General features: G+C 43.4%; 1 protein-coding gene across 2 annotated transcripts in view; it reads left to right on the forward strand.

Moving 5' to 3' along the window:
- The window catches only part of ARHGAP26 (Rho GTPase activating protein 26), a gene marked incomplete at its 5' end in the record, with an annotated part of 471,037 nt that overhangs the window by 135,769 nt on the left and 314,432 nt on the right, over window positions 1-20,836 (forward strand). For both annotated transcript variants that reach the window (XM_082652237.1, XM_082652238.1), the window contains 5 exons: window positions 506-616; window positions 7,825-7,929; window positions 9,410-9,539; window positions 13,085-13,185; window positions 20,580-20,674. In XM_082652237.1, the coding sequence (XP_082508363.1) occupies window positions 506-616; window positions 7,825-7,929; window positions 9,410-9,539; window positions 13,085-13,185; window positions 20,580-20,674 (542 nt within the window). The remainder of the gene's footprint in view (window positions 1-505; window positions 617-7,824; window positions 7,930-9,409; window positions 9,540-13,084; window positions 13,186-20,579; window positions 20,675-20,836) is intronic.

The raw sequence follows: 20,836 nt of genomic DNA on the forward strand, positions 1-20,836 counted from the left end.
TGTAAATTACTGGTAAGGATATCTTCTTTTTAGGAGCGTAATGAGGGTTAAATAACTGAAAGTATAATGAGGATTGAATAAGGTAATGCTGCACAGCTTTTTTTTTTTCCTTTTTTTGCGGTACGCAGGCCTCTCACTGCTGTGGCCTCTCCCATTTGCGGAGCACAGGCTCCGGATGCGCAGGCCCAGTGGCCATGGCCCACAGGCCCAGCCGCTCCGCGGCACGTGGGACCCTCCCAGACCGGGGCACGAACCCGTGTCCCCTGTATCAGCAGGCGGACTCTCAACCACTGCGCCACCAGGGAAGCCCTGATGTACAGCTTTATGGGCATGGTTCCTGGCACAAAATTAGCGCTCGGGTAACCATGATCATTGTTCTTATTTCTGCTTCATGCTACTGGATTTGTTTTTAAAAACCATCTCCAGAGATTTTTTTTGCCTGCTTGCTGAATCCTCTCCTCAGATAGTGACCTGATTTTTCTCTGAAATTCCATCTTGTTTGTAGGCAGACAGCCAAGTGGACCTGGTCCGGCAGCATTTCTATGAAGTATCCCTGGAGTATGTCTTCAAGGTGCAAGAAGTCCAAGAGAGAAAGATGTTTGAGTTTGTGGAGCCTGTAAGTAGATGCTCGAGGTTTCACTGTGTACCCAGACTTTCATCTCCCACCCCTCATTCCAACTACCTAGATGACGAAATGCTCTAAGTTGTTAATGAAGAGATTGACCAGCCCTGATGCTGTGCCTTCTGCTAGTAACAGTGTTTGGTCAACTGGCTACCCCGGGTTCTTCCCAGGACAACCACAGACATGGGTGTAGAGCATTCAGCAATGGTTCCATCCTCTAGCTACCTTGCGTTGTGCTGGTTGGTTTCCAAGTCAAAGTAGGGGAGGGGAGGAGTTTTCATCTTGCCAAACAATAGTGATGACACCTTAACTTTCCTCCTTCCTTCCCTGCTTCTTCTTTCCTTCAAGTAACGCAAGTGTAGCAGTAACCCAAGGAAACCATTCTCTTTTTGCCTCCTAAGTTCAAAGCCCCTCCTTATCCCAGGCATGTATTAAAAGATGCGATATAAAGCAGTTTCTCACTCTAAGTTTGTTATAACAAAGCAGCATGGAGATCGTTCTGAGTGAATCGTGATGGGATTTGGACTTGGACAGAATGTTCCATTGGGCATGAAGGGTTGCAATGTGGGGACACGTCTGGCTGTAGCTTAGGCCACCCCAATGTGGTTGTGGTTTTGTGCAGATGTGGTATTACTCTACCCCTCTGTGGCACTAGTGTTCAGAATCCATGGAAACACCAAATAAGCATGTGGGCCTCAATTTAAAACTCTTGCAGATCTTGAAGTTTTCAGCTGAATGCAACCTCTGATCTAGACCCAAGCCTGGGGTCTCTATACAAATGAGATTACCTACCTAGATTTAAGAAGGTGATTTTCGGGGCTTCCCTGGTGGCGCAGTGGTTGAGAGTCCGCCTGCCGATGCAGGGGACACGGGTTCGTGCCCTGGTCCGGGAGGATCCCACATGCCGTGGAGCGGTTGGTCCCGTGAGCCATGGCCGCTGAGCCTGCGCGTCCAGAGCCTGTGCTCCGCAACGGGAGAGACCACAACAGTGAGAGGCCCACATACCGCAAAAAAAAAAAAAAAAAAAAAAAAAAAAGTGATTTTCTTAAGCAAATAACAAAACTATAAGAAATTGAAAGAAAGTGACTGCTCTTTTTGGTCAAGAATGTTCTGTGCCCTGTTTCTAATTTATAAACTTTGAGGATGCTTTTTAGGCACGTAGACTTACTGGTAGTTTCAAGACTCCATTTGGCCTTGGAATTTGTTGCGTCCATCTTTTACTTTGCTGGAGCTATTTTGATCTTGGGAGTCTACTCCCAGCCATGTCATCTGGCAGATTCTTCAAAGCTATTAATTACCTCAGTCTTATCTGAATAAGGGAAACTTTAGAGCCAGCTTCCTTTCCAGCAATGATCTCTGCCAAGATCTCAGGTCAAAATCCACATCTTTCTGCAGGGTCTGTGAGATGGGGAAAGCCATCTGTCAGAGAAAGCAAGCTTGTTGATTTCCCTGCTTGGGGCCCAGAGGTGTTAAAACTAGCCATTCAATCACAGGTTGACTAAAAGAAAGTCTCATCTCTCTCGTGGCTGGAGCAGGAATTCAAATGCTGTCATGAAGAATTAGCCTTTGGCCTTTTCACTTGCTTTTACTAGAACTTCTAGAGGAAAAAAAACCAGTGTGATTCTCATAATCTTTATGTATACTTTGTTCGATATTATTCTGTAAATACCTGATTTTGATGAGTTGCATTTTAATTGACCCATCCTATTTTTGAGTTGTTTTTTTGTGTGTCCATTTTGATGTCTCCATAGAGTGAATCAGATATCATATCTGTTAGCTTTTGCTGGCTAACAGATAACCATAAAACCTTATACAACAATAGACGTTTATTTCTTACGCATCTGTGGGGTTCCTCTAGTCTAGGCTGGGCTCAGCTGGTTGACTCTGCTCATCTAGGTGGGCTTTCCTCTCCTCCTCCCCCACCGTATCCTCCTCCTACCTTTCTTCCTCCTCTTTTTTTTTTTTTTAAAGAAATCTATAAAGATTTATCCTTCTGTTTCCTGGCATGCTACCGTAGTATATCAGTGTCTTAGGTTTTTTGAGAGGCAGTGTAGCATCATCGTCAAGGGCTCTAGAACCAGACTGCCTGCATTTAAATCCCAGCTCAGCCATTTTCCAGCTACGCATTCTGGGGGAAGTTATTTTTTGAGCGTTAGTTTTCCCCTCTGTGAAATAGGTATAATAATACCACTTTTATAAAGATGTTGGGAGGATTACCTGAGTTTATCCAGGTAAGATGCTTGGAATAGAGCTAACCTAAGTAACACCCAGTTACTATATAATTGCTTATTAGGACCCAGTTAGCGATTATTTTTTATTCTGAAGTAGAGGAATATATCAATTTTGGCCACCCAGGGTCTCCTCAAGTGAGCAGATGAGTCAAGTGCCAGTATTAACAGGGCCTACTTGGTTTAATATAGTCTTGGTAAATGTAAAAGCATTTATTTTCTGAATAGCATAGAAAATGCTGATGACCCAGCTGCTCTGTCTGACTGAGGAGCTCACAGTCTCCTTGGGGAATCAGTGTCTATGGTAAAGAGCTAGCCAAGGTAGCAAGCAGTTCAGTGCCAGCATGCATAGGATGGATGTACCAGAGGGATTTAAAAAATAGAGAACCATTGTGGTTTGCAGATGTTTTTGAAGTCATAAAGTGAGGCACCTGGAGAGCTAATGAAAAAAAGGTCTGGTCTCATGTTAGAGTGAAGAGAAAGTGGTAGGAGCTTGTCCTGAGTTAAGTTAAATGAGTTGGCGGAGAGGTTGGATGTAGATGTGTGACCTTCACTTTTCTATAGAAGTTCTTGTTTCTGAGCACACCAGTTGATAGGCAGGTGAGTGGCTGGAGCTGTGGGTAGGGAGAAGAGAGTCACACAATGAAAACGCTACTGACCAGATCACTGGTTCTCAAAGTCATAGAAATACAAATTCTCAGGCTCTACCCCACACCAGAAATTTGTGGGTAGGGCCCAGTCGTCTATTTTTTTGTAAGCCTTCCAGGCGATTCTGTTGCACATTAAAGTTTAAGCCGCTGGCCTAGATTGTACAAAAGAAGATGGTGAAATAACGGTCGATGATATCAGCTGAAACTCTGTCATGTTCTGTGTGAGTAATAAGTGCTTTACCACATTATGTCATTCAATCCTTGTATCGTCTCTGAGGGTAGGTACTGTTTTTGTTTTCAGATAAAGAAATGGAAGCACATTTATTTACTTCTGCAAGGCCACACCTAGTAAATAGCAGAGCTGTAGTGGTCTGACTCTTAATCTCTATGAAACAGCATTTGACTACTTAAGGGCGGAAAGGAAACAAGCAAAAAAATCGATTGAACTAAATTGTTGGGGTGCCTGGTGTGCATATTCATGTGTTGAGTTGGTTGCAGTCAAGGGAATCTTCCAGCCATTCAAGGAACCTCCATGTACATCGACTATGTTCGTTTGTTTCTTAGAAAGTAACTTCAAGTGCCGGAAGTTATTGACCTTCAGAAAAAGAAACAAAATTTTAGTACGCTAAGGAAGAAAAATCAGACTCTGGGATCTAAACCGTATATTTTTGTGTGCCCTGGAAACCTTAATTTTCTTGTTGAGGTACTAAATGTTCTGGAGATTGGGATCGTAGATAATGACACGACTGGCGTCATGAAGGTGAAGCCATATTCCGTCTGTTGCCTGCATTTTCCTAATTGAAGGTTACCTACTGCGGCAGAGAGCTCACGCTCTACGTTCGTCACGCTCCACAGCCTCTGAATTTCGCCTCCAGAGTATTTCTTGGTGCTGTGCCTTCCTGTCCTTTCTCACGGCTTCCGCCCCATTGCAGCTTGTCATCTTTCGCTTTGGTCAGTGGCATCCTGTCCTGACCCTGTCAGCACAGTGCCTTTTCTGACACATCGGTCTGATTCTGTCCTTCTTGCTGAGCAGCCCCTGCCAGCACACCTGTGCTAATTAAGCCCATTACATAGATGATCTCAATCTCTACCGTAATCCACTGCAGTAACAGGTTAAAGACAAGTTGAAGGGAGTTACCTGGCTTACCCAGCCCAGCTTTTCATCCCTTTACTGGCTGCCCTTCTCTTCGTCAGTGTGAATGAATGGTTCTTGGTAGCTGTATTCTTCTGCTAGGGATGCTGTCACAAAGTACCACAAACTGGGTGCCTCAGAACAACAGAAATGTATTGTCTCATAGGTCTAGAGCCTAAAGGTCTGAGATCAAGGTCAGCATGGCCCTGCTGCCCCTGAAACCTGTAAGGAAAAATCCTTCCTTTCCTCTTCCTAGCTTCTGGTGGTTTCCCGGCAGTACGTGTCATTCCTTGTTTTATAGATGCCTCACTTCAGTTCCTGATTTTCACAGGACTATCTTCTCTCTGTGTTTGTTACTGTGTCCAAATTTCCCCCCTTTCTAAGGACACCAGTCATTTTTGATTAGGGCCGAATGGATTCATTTTAACTTGATTATCTCTGTACAGACCCTATTTCCACATAAAATCACATTCTGAAATACCAGGGTTTAGGACTTTGTATCTTTTGGGTTTGGGGGAAAAAATTCAACCCAGAACAGTAGCTCTATTCTATAAATGGAAAAAAACCTTAAATTTATCACGTAGTCCAGAAGATTGTAACCATCACTAATAACGCAGTTACATTTTTGTTTATTATTTTTTAAAAAATCTGTGTTATCAGCTAGGAAATAGGAATAAATTTTCTTACAGTTATTCTCAGAGGAAAACAAGGAAGGGGCAGAAGGCAGAGGAGGGTTGGGAGGGTCTTCCTCTGGCATTTGCTTTGTCATGCTGTGATTGCATGCCTGGCTGTCCAGGGAGGAGCCTGGGTGGACATGCTGGCTTCTCTTACCTGATAACCAGGTGAGGCTACAGCAGGCGCTTCCTCTGTGCGTGTGAGTAGAACCATTTCTTTGAGGCAGACAGATCCTTGCATCTCGGGGGTCCTTCTGTGGGCCGTGCCCAGCTCCCTGAGCAGTGGACTTTCATTTCCCTTGGGGTCATAGGTTCAAAGATTCATACAGTGTGTGGGAGGTAGGGGAGGGGACGAAAGATGCTGTGAGGGGAGAAGGAAGGAAGTGGCCCAAAGATAACAATACCTAAGGCATCATTTCCTGTAGAAAAAATGGACAATCAGCCGTGATACCAGAGGAAGTGAAAACCAAAATAAACATTGGCAGCTCTCTGCCTTTGGAGTGCTTGTGTGTATACCCAGGTGGCATCTTAGCAAGCTGTTTGAGATAGTTAATTACCTTGAGTAAGAGAGGCCCTGTTGACTGTAAGTGCAGCATAAATCAGCGTTAATAGAAGGGATGACTCGAGAATCAGCTGCTTATCTTCTGCATTATTCTCCACTAGAGGGTGACTCAGTGCCCTGGAAAAGCGATGGGGCGCAGCCTTCAAGGACAACAGGGAGGGAAGAGATAAGAGAGGACTGTTGTCCTTGTGAATACTGGCACTAGGTTTGGCATAAGAGCTCCTTCTTCTCCATTACTGGAGCCATTTAGAAGGAAAAGTGTGGGCCACGTTCTCAAAAATGTATTTTACATAGAGGACTTTGCAAAGACTTTGGTCATCTTTGAAGAAAAGAGTTCATTATTAGTCTTTGGTGACTCTCTGTGGCTTACCACCCATTCCTTAATTTAGGTGAAGGGTGTATATATGGTGCCTCTAGATGTTTTTATAGCCAGAGGACCCAGCAGTGCCTCTTCCCTCTCCTCCTGTAAGGATCTAAGGGAACAGATGCTCCAGGGACAATGGCAGCAGGAAGTCAAGGGATCACATTGTTATAAACTGGGGTTTTGCCTGACTTTCCAGTGCAGAGCTCTTTGATAAAGTGGGCTGGGCATGTGGCTTTGTCTGAAGACAGGTCAGTATATACCTCGGTGCTTACCGTTCCTGCCACAAGCAAAGTGTGAGAGTTTCCTTTACTCTCATTATTAGGGCTGCTGCTCAAAAAAGGAGAGTAGGTGAAACAAAGTGAGATTGTGTTTAATAAGTAAAGGTATGTTCATTTAAGGACTAGAAGATTAAACACAACAATATAAAGTGGTGCAGCTGTGTCTTGGTGTAACACGTATTTGAGGCAGGTCAGAGGGGACAACTCAGATGGTGTGAGTTGGCATTGAGAAGTTCAAGTTAGAATGGGGCTGGTCTCCAAATGTAGTAGAACTGGGCTTGTGATGGAGGTGAGGTTCTGGTTCTTCTGAACCTTGTTCAGGCTTTAACTATAATCCTGTCTTCAGGTTGAGATTTGGGACTGAGACAGGATATGTAGAGCTTGGGAAGGGGCCAGGGAAGCATAACAACAGTGAGGTTTACATATGGGCACTGGGAGGAGAGACGGCAGGAACGTTTATTTAGCTTGGAGAAGGGAAGGCTGGCAGGGGCTCAGGGTGGGGACATTAATGGTTTTTAAGTATATGAAGGCATGTTGTGAGAATTGTAGTGAACAGATGTTTTCACTCTTCACTAAACACAAGACTAAACAAGGAATGGGCTTACCTTTTAGGCTGTGACACTTTTAAGTGAGAATTTAGGGAAACCACCTAAATGAAAATGTGGGAACATGAGATTATTTTAATAAAGGAGTCCAGAGTGTTTACTTCTGGAGAGCTTCTGGAAAGTACAGAAACATGCTTGAGCTGAAATCTGATCTGGGTGATTTTCTTTGATTTGACTTTGCCTGTTAGACTGCAGACTCAGGACACACCAGCTTCCTTTTCTCCCTTCCTTGTTGGTTATCAACATAACCACACCCTTCTGCGTGATAACCTGATATTATGAATATACTAGAAGGAGACTGAGTGAGTGGGAGCCCTGGTCTTCAGCTTCTGAAGAAGTAATTTTCTTAGGAGGTGAGGAGGCTTCACAGGGGAAGAGCTTGGATGTTGGTGCCAGGAGACCTGGTTTCAAATCCTGGCTGCCACTTCCTGTGTGTTTTGGGGCAAGTTAGTTAACCTCTTTGAATCTGCTTCCTTACTGATAAGTTGGAGATGATAACAGTATTCATTTCATAGGTTGTTATGAATATTCAGTGAGACACAGGGCATATGAAGTTACAGTGCCTGGCATGTAAGAAGTGCTCAGTAAACGATAGTCATTATTATTACCTTATTCTAGACTTTCAAACCGGGGCTGGGAACTCAGATACAGCTCCATGGTACCTTTTGAACCTGCCTATGTTAAGTTTGCCCTTCTGCCTTCATTACAGCTACTGGCATTCCTACAAGGACTCTTCACTTTCTATCACCATGGTTATGAACTGGCCAAGGACTTCAACGACTTCAAGACGCAGTTGACTATCAGCATACAGAACGTGAGTAGGCGACGGGACAGGCTTCCGTTCCCTCGCTAAGGGAAGGAAAAACAAAGTATGGGTCTGGTTGCATACAGATCACTTAAATGGACTGATGTGCAGGTGGGGAGGATGGGTCTTGCTTGGGTTCAAAGGGCAGTGGGGGTCAGGCATTTCTAGGGTGCTGGATGGTCCCAGGTTAGAACATCATCCTCTCCTCCATTATTTCAAAGCACTATTTTTATGTTCTCGGAAATGCTGCTGCTGCTTATGTTTTAAATCTGTAACGCCAGAATCAGGATTTCCTTTGGCAGTGGAAGTCCCAGCCCCACCCAGCCTAGCCTCCCTCTGTGCATCTAGCCGCCTGGCCCCATAAAACCATAGAGTGTGTGTGTTCAGGGGATGGGGATGGGGTACACATGCTGGCCTTGGGCTCAAAGGATGTGCTGTTGTTCACCTCTCAGTGAGGCTGCCAGGAGATCCAAGTAGGTGCGCCTTACTCCCAATCTCCCTTCCCAGATTGTAAGCAGCAGGACCTTTGCGTGCGCGGAATCCTGCTGAGGACTCTGGTTAGCGGTCACTGGGGCTCAAACCCCCTTCTTCCCTGTGTGATGGGGCCACTTTAATCTGCATGTTGTCTTTGTCTCTGGATGATCCTGGGCCCAAATAAACCCAAGTGTGTCTGTGCGGGTTGGACTGCATGCCTTAAGAAGCCTGAGCTTGCCCCCTCATGGTTCCCTGCAGTGCCTCAGAGAACAGGAGTTTGCAGGGTCTTGGATGAGCTGTCACAAAGCATGGCTTCCCTTGGGCCGGGTCCCTCAGAAGGCAGACTCTGAAGTGGAGATTTGTACAGAGCAGGTCCCCCGGAGGCAGTGTTGGCAGAAGCACCTGTGACAGAGTGAGGGCAGCAGGCCCTGCCGGAGGAGAAGCTGAGTGGCGAGGACTCAGCCGATGCCCTGGGCCCCCTGGAGCTGGGATGGTCCCTGGCCCCTGGCTTCGCCTAGTTGCTGGGTGCAGGGTGCCCTGGGGGAGGGGTAACCTTAAGTGAAGCAGCTCCATTTGAGGAGGGAGCCATCAGCAAACAGCTGGAGAAAGAGCATCTCTGTCCTGGAGGGAGGTGGAGGGCGTACCCTGCTGTGGACCATCCGAGTCAGAGTGGCCTGGGATGCGCATGTCTGGGTTGAGAGGCGCTAAACTTATCTTTCAAGGTGAGAACTGGTAGGCGCTAAACTTATCTTTCAGGGTGAGAACTGGTCACTTGCATTTCCTGCCGTTCCCCAGGTGATTTTGATGGTCCCTAGAGTTTGAGAGTCATTCTGACATAGGGCTTTAAGGCCAAAGTATATTTCTTAAAAGGGAACATTTTTGCCTGATTCCTAGATGGCTGAATGTTCCTTACCTGGTTTTAGATCTAAGAATTCTGTAGGTTGATGTTCTGAAGTGCTAGAGATGGGAACAGGGTTTCATTTCTTTGATTTGAATAAAATTCCTTTCATCCTAGACAAGAAATCGCTTTGAAGGCACCAGGTCAGAAGTGGAATCCCTGATGAAGAAGATGAAAGAGAATCCCCTCGAGCACAAGACCATCAGTCCCTACACCATGGAAGGGTACCTCTACGTCCAGGAGAAACGTGAGTGCTGGGTCGGCCAGCGGTGTGGGTGTCCTCTTGCCTTTTCCCCAGGAGCTGGGGGGTGTATCCAGTAGTGCCTGGCCTGGAGTACGTATTTCGATGAAGGAGAGTGATTTTATAGTTAGGTTTCCTAGGGCAGAGATGCTGTCCACCGGGTCTTGTCTACCTCCCAGTGATGTGTTACGTTTCCTTTGTAACTGGGAATTTCCTTGCAACCTGGAATTCACTGAGGCTCTGCGGTGCCCCTTCTCTCCCTGGTGTCACTCTACTCTTGAGGTTCCTGTACCTTCAATGTAGCTTTATATACCATACCCTTGGGGTAGAGGCCTTGGAAAGGTCTGGCTGGCTGGACCTCATTGTCATATCCTTCGGTAGACTTAATAGCTGGTGATTTTGTTTTCATTTGAGACTTGTTTCAGCAAGGCCCAAACAATCATGACTTAGGCCCTTTCTCTCTTCTCCTCAACCCCTGTCATTCCAACACACTTAAATTTTATGAAAAGTAGAAACAAAAGCTCACTTCAAGAGCCAGGAAGAAGAGCCATTGACTTGCCCATATGACATCAAGGAAAGAAGTGCCAGGTGCTGCTAACCCAGAGTTTACAACGATGACTCAGATTCGTGCACTGGGCTGTTGCACTCGCAGACTTAATTCATGCGTGCGGTGCTAGAGATGAAAGAAAGTGCATTGTTTTTCTTTAATGGGTAGCTCTTCTTATAGTCTCGCACCTGTGCTTTCTGGCTGGGCACTGTTGATTTAGGATTAGTTAAATATCTTCACTCCTATCTGCTTCCTAATGGAACAAAACACTCAGTTTCAGTGATTATTCTATTTAGTGATTACTCAAAAATTTCCTTGGACTTAAAATTGTTCCCTGGTGACAGAGGTGTAGTAATGGGGTTGGAGGTTGGATCATCAGTTGTGATGAGAGTTTTATGTCCCTTATTCTTGCAGGTATGAGCCTGTTAAGGCTTGTAAAAAACAGAAGCTACTTTAGTTGTGTGTTATACCTGAAGATATGGTCGTATCTTCTTTGCCCAATGAGAAGACCATCCCCAAAAGTTTTAAGTCAACTTGAAAATAAAAATTTTTAGGACTATAAAAATACAGTTCAGTGTCCACTTATAATACTTAATTTATTAATATTGGTCACTTACGTGTAAAGTCAGTATAAGCACTCACATGACATTGTACAATTTTATTCAAACACTTCATGTGTTTTTTCAACATTAATGTCTTGATTATCATTAGAACCATATTTTGATTCTCCAACACAGTGGTCCAGAGCATATCATTAGAATACAGCTTTTTTTTTTTTTAATTTGGAAGTTTTTGTAGCATTATTTTGAAGTAGTTTCAAACTTACAGAAAGTTGCAAGAATAGTATAAAGAACGACCATATGACCTTTACCCAGATTCACGAATTTTTACCATTTTTCCAGTTAGATCATTCTTTCTCTCTCTGTATGGGTGTGTGTGCATATCACAGTCACACACACACATACACACACACATTATAATTTTTTCTGAACCATTTGAGAACAGGTTGCATATACCATGCTTCTTGGCTTCAGTGTGTATTTTCTCAAAACATTCATTTATGTAACCACAGTTACATATCCAGGAAATTTAACATTGATAAGATATTTCATCTAAACAATATTTCATATTCCCATTTTGTCAGTTGTCCCAGTGATGCCCTTATAGAGCATTTTGTTTTCCTCCAGTACAGGAGCTTATACAGCATTTAGTTGTCATATGACAACTATAGTCTCCTTTACCCTAGAACAGTTCCTCTGATGACATTGACGTTTTTGAGGAATATCGGCCAGTTCTTGTATAGAATTTGTTCATTGTGGGTGTGTCTGATGTTTCCTCATGATTAGATTCAGGTCATGCATCCCTGGTCAAATCCTACATAAGTAATGCTGTGTTTTTCCCGGGTGCCACATCCGGAGCAAAGGATGTTCCTCTGCCGTCCGTGGTCTTGTTGATTTTGATCACCCAGTCAAGGTACTTTCTGTTTTCCCCACTGTGCTGTCACTATGTTTCCCTTGTAACTGATAAGCGGTCTGTGGGGCGGACACCTTAAGACCGTGCCCTTCCCTCATCAGACTTTGCCTCCATGGAGTTAGCATCCATTGACAATCCTGGCCTGGACTGACCTTTACTGTGATGGTCGCAAAATGGTGATTTTGCAGCTCTGCCACTCCCCCCACATTTATTAGTTGCCTTTCGGTGTGCTATAAGGAAGTGTCCTCCCGCTTTCTACCTCCCTCCTTCTCTCCTTTCCTTCCTCCCTCCCTCCCTCCCTCCCTTCCTTTCTTTCTTTCTCTCTCTATTTCTCTCTCTCCCTCTCTCTCTCTCTCTTTCTTTCTTTCATCTGTCTATCCATCCATCTTTCTACTGTCAGTATGGACTTTTGAGTTCCCATTTTGTTCATTAGGCTAAATCCATTACTGTCCTTGTTTATTATGATGCTCAAAGTGTCCAAGATACAGCACTTTTGAAATCTTTGTGTTGTGCTGTCACTGGAATTTATTCCCTAAGCCACAGAAACACAGTTGAATGGTTGGTGTTTTCATTTGTCCTTGATGCTCCAGGGTAGACACTCTGTTGCTTTTTAAGTATACTAAGTGACGTCCAACACTTGCAATGGGCATTCACACCCTGAAAAATAATTATTAAGTGTCTGCTAAATCTGTTTTCATGTTATCATTATTGTTTTTTAATCATATCTGCTATGTGGTGTCTATAAGCATCCAGAACTCGTATTGATTGAGGTCCTTGCAGGCTAATAATGCCAATCAGGCCTTCTTTCTATAACAATACTTCATTGTTTGAAATAAGGTAATTGGCCAGGCACCTGATAAAATCAGATACTGTCAGAATTTGTCTGTAGGGCATCTGCCTCTTTCCTGAGGGATAATTTTGAGGGACAAACTCCTTAGATTACATTTGAGCATTTACAGTTACTTCTGTTCCACATGTCTGGTGTCTCTGGGTTTTCCTTGTCTGCTTTTCAGATCTTCTTGAGTTCTGCTAAAGTAAAAATTAGGGGTTTGGAAGTAGGTCAGAACCCCTGTAGGTGTGTGCACATGGTCGCAGAACAGCTGTGTGGGAAGCATGAAGCCATCGCACCAGATGGGAACAGTGACGAGCACTTTGAGGAGCTTTTCTGTGTTCCTTCTCAGTCATCTTACTCCTGTCAGGGGAGAGAAAGGAAACTTCAGATGGAGATTGATAATATGGGAAAGTGAATTAATTTCCCCAGGGAACCTCTACTTCCCTTATATTTTAAGACCCATCGGATGCAGCATTTAGTGGCAAACAGTCTTCCTTGGTCCTTGGGGAAAGCCCTGGGTTGGTTCCATTTCCAGCTTGTGGAATCAGATTTCTGCCTGTTCACGTCTAGCTGGTGTGGAGAGTATATCGCCCTTAGAAACAGTTTAAGGATAGGTGAGCATTGTGAGTTACTGGTTGTGTGTTTTTCCAGCATGCAGTGGACGTGTAGAGATGTTTTATGGGGAATATTACCTTGCAGGTCATTTTGGAACTTCCTGGGTGAAGCACTACTGTACATATCAACGGGATTCCAAACAAATCACCATGGTACCATTTGACCAAAAGTCAGGAGGAAAGGGGGTGAGTTCATTTTTAAATTTCATGCTTGATTTGCTTGGTTAACATATGATGAGTATAATGCATGTTTGAAGTTAACACCTCCAATTTTCACTGTAATTTTCTTAATTTTTATACAGTAGTTCCGGGAGACATGGCACCTGAAAAAGTAAATAAAACAAGGTGAATATTTTGAGCACTAAGTTACATTGGCAGCTGCAATTAAGAAAGCTTTTTGTATTTCACATATATACAGTGTTAAGTGTGTATAATGTGTTTAGATGCTAGAAATTCTTGGATGACCTCATCCTGTGAAACTGATTCTTGTCACTCTCAACCCCAGAGGGCTGCCAGTTGGCAGTTTAGATGTCCCAATTATCTGTTGCTGTGTAACAGGTCACCCCAAAATGTAGCGATTTTGAAAACAACACGTCATTTTAGCATTTCCTACAGTTTCTGTGGGTAAGGTCTTTGCGGAGCATTTGGATAGATAGTTTGGGCTAAGGGTTTCTTATGCTGTTTCAATCAGATAGTGACTGGAGCTGGATCATAAGGGTCTGAAGCAGCTCTGGGCTGGTCAGATATAGCTCTCTTCCTTTCTCCTGACCTCCTCTCCCATTCTCTTCCTTCTTTTCCTCTTGCTCTGTATAGTCTCAGGGCCTGTCCTCTGGCCTCTCTACGTGGGCTATTTTGGGTTTCCTCACAGCATGGCAGCCTCAGGGTAGCTAAAGGATTCAAGAGTGAATATTCCAGCAACAAAAGGAGACCCTGCAAAACCTTTTAATGACCGAGGCTTAGAAGTCATATTGCCTTAGGTTGGCCCCATGTGTTGGTTGAAACAGTCATAAAAGCCCACCCAATTTCAGTGTGAGAGGACATAGGCCCTGCCTCTTGATGAACAGAGTATCAAAGTCACATTGCATTGAAGAGCATGTGGGATGGAAGGTATTCTTGTGGCCGTCCTTGGAGGAGATAGTCAGGCTGCATCTGCGGGGTCCCCACTGCTGGGAGCTCCTTGCTGTGCCCCAGTGGTTCTCCTTTCCTCTGGGAGTACTCTGTCTGTCTGCATTTTCTTTTTAGGTGATCTGTCTTTTCTCTCTGGCTCCTCATAATATCTTCTTTTTTGTGTTCTTTTGGTATTCTACATTTCATTATGACAGTCTTTTCTCTGATTTTTTTTCTTTTTTTCCCCAATCTGTTGTGCTTAGGCATTTTGGCCTTTCTGGATTTGAGGATTGGTGTCTTTCAGTAACTTTGGAAAATTCTCACCAACTATCATGTTGAATATTGCCCCCCTCCCCATTCTTTCTATTATTCAGTATCTCCTTCTGGAGATATTTAAATATTTTTTAACAAAAATATTTATATGTTTCATTTCTTTGAATCTCTGGACTCCGCTCTAGATAATTTCTTTTGTTCTGTCTTTAGTTTAAATAATTTTTCGGCTGTGTCTAATCTGTTGATAAAGTAGTCCTCTGTAAGTATTCCAACCCTGGCCCTCTTCTCTGTGGCAAATTTTTGTGCATCCTGTTGGGTTTGCATATGTGCGGGCATTACAGTGTAGAGGCTAAGAGCACTGGCCCTGAGGTTGGACTGCCCGGGTCAGTGATGTCACACTGTTGTCATTACTGTTAGCTACTCCCCCGTGCTGTCCCCTTGCTCTCTGCCATTTCCAGTTTTTCTTTCTGGCTTTCTTTCTCTTAGACCACAATGCAGGAGTTGATCAGCATCTCTGTACTTCCCTGTATCAAGGCAAAAAAAAGCCAAGGCTCTTTTTTTTTTTTTTTTTTGCAGTACGTGGGCCTCTCACTGTTGTGGCCTCACCCGTTGCGGAGCACAGGCTCCGGATGCGCAGGCTCAGCGGCCATGGCTCACGGGCCCAGCCGCTTCGTGGCATGTGGGATCTTCCGGACCCGGGCACGAACCCGCGTCCTCTGCATCGGCAGGCGAACTCTCAACCACTGTGCCACCAGGGAAGCCCTAGCCAAGGCTCTTTTAATGTGTCTTGTTAGCGGTAGAGTTGACTTATAAATAATCTCAGGAAAGCAGATATGTGAAAATATCAAAACATAGAGAAATTACAGAGTTAGAAGGAGTATTAAAAATCTCTGTTAATAGGAGTTCCTTACTATTCATGAAATGGAAATAGAGTTAGGTCTGCCTTTCTTGGGTCAAGTCATAGTCCTTTTCTAACTCCTAGTCCTAGAAATCAGATTCACTGAGTCATTCTCTCACACAGTCTTTATTTTGGGACCATTTATCTTGTGCTTTCCTAAAGCTGGAGTGAAGAACTCTCTTGTATTTTCTCTACTGCTTTCTTACCATGCTTGAAAGTGAAGGGCAGAGATGAATTATGGTGTGTGTTTGGGACTCCTTAGACGTCAGTGGGATAATAGGAAACACCTCACTGAGTTGTTAAGAGGTTTATATACATCAGTGTATATAAACTTCTTGGGACTGAGCCTGACACGTCATGGAGGCTGCCATATTAGGAGCTTGATATTATATGAAATAATTTTTCTAGTAATAATTACTTATATTTAGATTTTGTTTTATATTTTTCTAAAACATTGTCCTTGATCATCCTGTTTTATCCATTTTTCCTACTTTACAGAAGAGGAAATTGGGGGTCGGAGAGAGAGAATGATTTCTAAGGATGTATGTGGAAAGAGTTACTTTGAACCGGTGCTCAAACCCTGATTCTGGAGCCTACATCTCCTGATTCTGAGGTTCATCATCATAATCAAAGAGAATAATACTGTATATGTGTCAGATAATAGTTTTCCAGGCCGCCACTCTGTTTCCTCATCGTCAGGGTGAGGGAATGTGAAGACTGGCTGTCCAGCGGTGATGTCTGCTCAGTCTATACGGGGGAATCATGTGACGTCATTGTATGTGTGCTTGTACAAAGCTCTCCTAGGAGCTGGCGGCAGACTTAACGTAGAATGTAGGGTGTTTTCTTTTCCTAACACGCTCTTTGTCCACCCTGTCTCTCCTTCCCTGTCCCTTTCATTTGGATCATTTTCCTTTGAAAGTACCTGCTTTTCTCTTAGCTTCAGTCCAGGAGATGTGAGCGGATTTTCTGCATCCTCTTGGAGACAAGGCCTGTGTGTGGTGAAAGACAGTTCCCCGCGTTCTATCCTGTGAGATGAGGGTGCTCTCTTTGGGAGCCCTAGAGCAGCCCAGAGCTGACCCCGTCCCTTTCCTGGCTTGAAACCCTTCATATGTTCCCACTGCTCACAGTATACAGACCACAGTCTGCATGATCTGGTCCCTGCTTCCCTCAAGCCCTTTCTCAGCCCAGTTTCCCTCTTGCACGGGGATTCCGGACGCACTGGCTTCCCTTCAGTTCCCCAGGGCTCCCTGGGCCCCCACCACAGGGCCTTTCCACCTGCTGTTCTCCACCCCTGATCTGTGCTCCTGGTTTTATCTCCTGTAGATCCTTCGGGTCTCAGCCCAAGAAAGCCTTTGCTGACCTTCCTGCTGAGGTCACATCCCCTTAATGTAGGTGTTTGTAGCACAGCATGCCTCTTTTTTTTTTTTTTTACATCTTTATTGGCGTATAATTGCTTTACAATGGTGTGTTAGTTTCTGCTTTTTAACAAAGTGAATCAGTTATACATATACATATGTTCCCATATCTCTTCCCTCTTGCGTCTCCCTCCCTCCCACCCTCCCTATCCCACCCCTCTAGGTGGTCACAAAGCACTGAGCTGATCTCCCTGTGCTATGCAGCTGCTTCCCATGCCTCTTTTATTGTAGTGTTTGTTACGGTTGTAACTCTTCATTTATTTGTTTAAGTGATTGTTATCTCCATCCCCTGTTTTTTTAACCATGAGTACTTGAACAGATCATCTTTATAGATTTTGCCTCATATGGAATGGTCGTCTTGGGAACAGCATCTTATCTTCTTATTTCTGCTTATATTTGACAATCTTTTATAATTCCCCTGTTTTCTCCTATTTCTCAGGGACACCTCCCTCTAAGCTTTCAAAGTGAGAGGTAGTCCAACGCCATTAAATCAGAAATAGAGTTAGACGTTAACATGGTCAGAAGTTCATATGTTTGGGCATTTCCAGTCATACATTTACGTGTTGCAGAAGGAGCAATTCTCAATCTGAGAAATTAATCTTAGCCATTCAGTAAAAGACAATAGATGTAAGACTTGTGAATATAAACTATCTCTTCCTAGGTCTTCTGTGTTTTGTGTGCTGTTCTGATATTAGTGGGTGGTTAAGTTTTACCATACGCAGTCACATTTCCTATTATTCAACAAACTAGGCAAGTTTGCTAATTTCCCCCCTAGTTTAGGAAAAAAGATTGGCAGATATAGGAGAAAAAGGAACCCTAAAAAATTCCTACGTGACAGGAAGAGAAGAAATCAGGGGCAGAAACCTCTATGTTTTTAGACAATAAATTAGTCTTGTGCGATAAAACTGTTGCATTCCATTTGTACAATGGAATACTACCCAGCAATAAAAAGAAATAGGCCCTTTTTTTTTGTACCATGGATTTTAAAAATTACCTTTATTGTTTTAATGTTTAATTTTTATTTTTTTTATTGACGTATAGTTGATTTACAATATTACCTAAGTTTCAGGTGTAAAACATAATGATTCACAATTTTTAAAAGTTATACTCCATTTATAGTTACTATAAAATATTGACTATGTTCCCTGTGCTGTACAATATATCCTTGTACATAGTAGTTTGTACCTCTTAATCCCTATCCCTATCTTGCCCCTCCCTCCTTCCTTATCCCCACTGATAACCACTAGTTTGTTTTCTGTGTCTGTGAGTCTATTTCTTTTTTTTTTTCGGTATGCGGGCCTCTCACCGCTGCGGCCTCTCCTGCTGCGGAGCACAGGCTCTGGACGTGCAGGCCCAGCGGCCATGGCCCACGGGCCCAGCCGCTCTGCGGCATGTGGAATCCTCCCGGACCGGGGCACGAACCCGTGTCCCCTGCATCGGCAGGCAGACTCCCAACCACTGTGCCACCAGGGAAGCCCCTATTTCTTTTTTGTTCAATTCACATTTGTTTTATTTTTTAGATTTTACAGTGATATTATACAGTATTTGTTTTTCTCTGTCTGACTTATTTCACTAAGCACAATACCGTCCAAGTCCATCCATGTTGTTGCAAATGGCAAAGTTGCTTTTTTAATGGCTGAGTAGCATTCCAGTGTGTGTGTGTGTGTGTGTGTGTGTGTGTGTGTGTGTGTGTGTGTGTGTGTGTGTATATGTGTATACACCACTACTTTTTTTTTAACACCTTTATTGGAGTATAATTGCTTTACAATGGTGTGTTAGTTTCTGCTGTATAACAAAGTGAATCAGCTATACATATACATATATCCCCATATCCCCTCCCTCTTGTGTCTTCCTCCCACCCTCCCTATTCCACCCCTCTAGGTGGTCACAAAGCACTGAGCTGATCTCCCTGTGCTATGTGGCTGCTTCCCACTAGCTATCTGTTTTACATTTGGTAGTGTATATATGTCCATGCCCCTCTCTCACTTTGTCCCAGCTTACCTTTCCGCCTCCCGTGTCCTCAAGTCCATTCTCTACATGTGTCTTTATTCCTATCCTGCCCCTAGGTTCTTCAGAACCTTTTTTTTTAAGATTCCATATATATGTGTTAGCATACGGTATTTGTTTTTCTCTTTCTGACTTACTTCACTCTGTATGACAGACTCTAGGTCCATCCACCCCACTACACATAACTCAATTTTGTTTCTTTTTATGGCTGAGTAATATTCCATTGTATGTATGTGCCACATCTTCTTTATCCATTCATCTGTCAGTGGACACTTAGGTTGCTTCCATGTCCTGGCTCTTGTAAACAGAGCTGCAGTGAACATTGTACACCACTACTTCTTTATCCATTCATCTGTTGATGGACACTTAGCTTGCTTTCATATCTTGGCAATTGTAAATAATGCTGTGAACATTGGGGTTCATGTATCTTTTTGAATTAATGTTTTGTTTTCTTTGGATATATACTTAGGGGTGTAATTGCTGGATCATATGATAATTCTATTTTTAGTTTTTTGAGGAACCTCCACACAGTTTTATGTAGTGGCTGAACCAATTTACATTCCCACCAACAGTGTACAAGGGTTCCCTTTTCTCTACATCCTCACTAACATTTGTTATTTGTGGTCTTTTTGATGATAGCCATTCTGACAGGAGTGGGGTGATATCTCATTATGGTTTTGGTTTGTGTTTCTCTGATGTTGAGTGATGTTGAGCGTCTTTTCATGCGCCTGTTGGCCATCTGCGTTTCCTCTTTGGAAAAATGTCTATTCAGGTCTTCTGCCCATTTTTTAATTGAGGTGTTTGCTTTTTTGTTGTTGAGTTGCATGAGCTGTTTTTATATTTTGAATATTAACCCCTTATTGGTCATATCATTTGCAAAAAGAAATAAACTTGATTTGTACGACATGAGTGAATCGCAAACGAATTATGCTGAGTGAAAAAAGTCAGACGTAAAAGAGCATTCCATTTGTATAAAGTTACAGAATATGCAAACTAATTTGTGATGACAGAGAACAGAGTCAGTGTTTACCTGGGAATGGACTGGGTGGAGGGATGATGGATTACAAAGGGACTTACCAGGAAACTTTTGGGGCTGATGGAAATGTTCACTACCTTGATTGTGGTGATGATTTCACAGATGTATACAGATGTCAAGACTCATAAGTTGTATGCTTGAACATGTGCAATATATTATAAATTTAAAAATTATACTTCAGTAAAGCTGTTAAAACATATTTATTGCACACCTACTCTGTTCCTGGGCCTGTTTGGCCGCTGGTGACACAAGGGTAAGCAAAAACAGACACAGTACAGTAGCCCTTAAGGAGCTTAGAGCCTAATGAGGAAAGAGACATTATTTGAATCATCACTTACAGCAACAGCAAATCTTACCTGTGATCAGTGCTGTGAGGGAAGGAGGGGTACGAGGGGTACATGGTGCTATATGAACGTGTCTGGGGGTGTTTGACCCAGTCCAGAAATGTTTCCCTGAGAAGTGACCATTGAACCAAGGTCATAGAAATCCAGAGTTGGAAGGAGACCTCAAGGTAATCTTGTTTCAACTCTTATCAAACCTATAAATTAAACCTATTTAAGCCAATATCAACAAGAATTTAACCTAGCATGGGTTGATGCTGTACCATCATTATCTATTAGTACTCAAGACATTGGGCTCTAAGTATTAAACATGGCTTACAGATTTTATTTGCATGAGGCTGTGGTCTGAGAAGGTTTATGACCAACCTTCCACCTCCTGTGGTCCTGAACACTCAGGTTTGAGAAGATGAAATGATCACTTCTGTTTATGTGGCACGTTTGTCCTGGAGAGGAGCATGGCCTGAGTTCTGGCCTCATCTTGATAGTCTGTGTGTTCCCAACAGGGAGAAGATGAATCAGTCACCCTCAAATCCTGCACACGGCGGAAAACAGACTCTATTGAGAAGCGGTTTTGCTTTGACGTGGAAGCAGTAGACAGGTGAGTAGTTGTCACACTTTTTCTCAGGAACAAACATTGCCGAATTTGGATTTCTTTTCCATTCATTCAAAATTTTCTGTTTTTTTCCCCCTCTTTCCCTTCTCCATATAGACCTCAGGCCAGTTACTGATTTGCAAGAATCAGTATAGCCTCCCCATCCTA

This window comes from Grampus griseus (assembly GCF_964374135.1).
Source record: "Grampus griseus genome assembly, chromosome: 3".
Classification (NCBI taxonomy): Eukaryota; Metazoa; Chordata; class Mammalia; order Artiodactyla; family Delphinidae; genus Grampus; species Grampus griseus.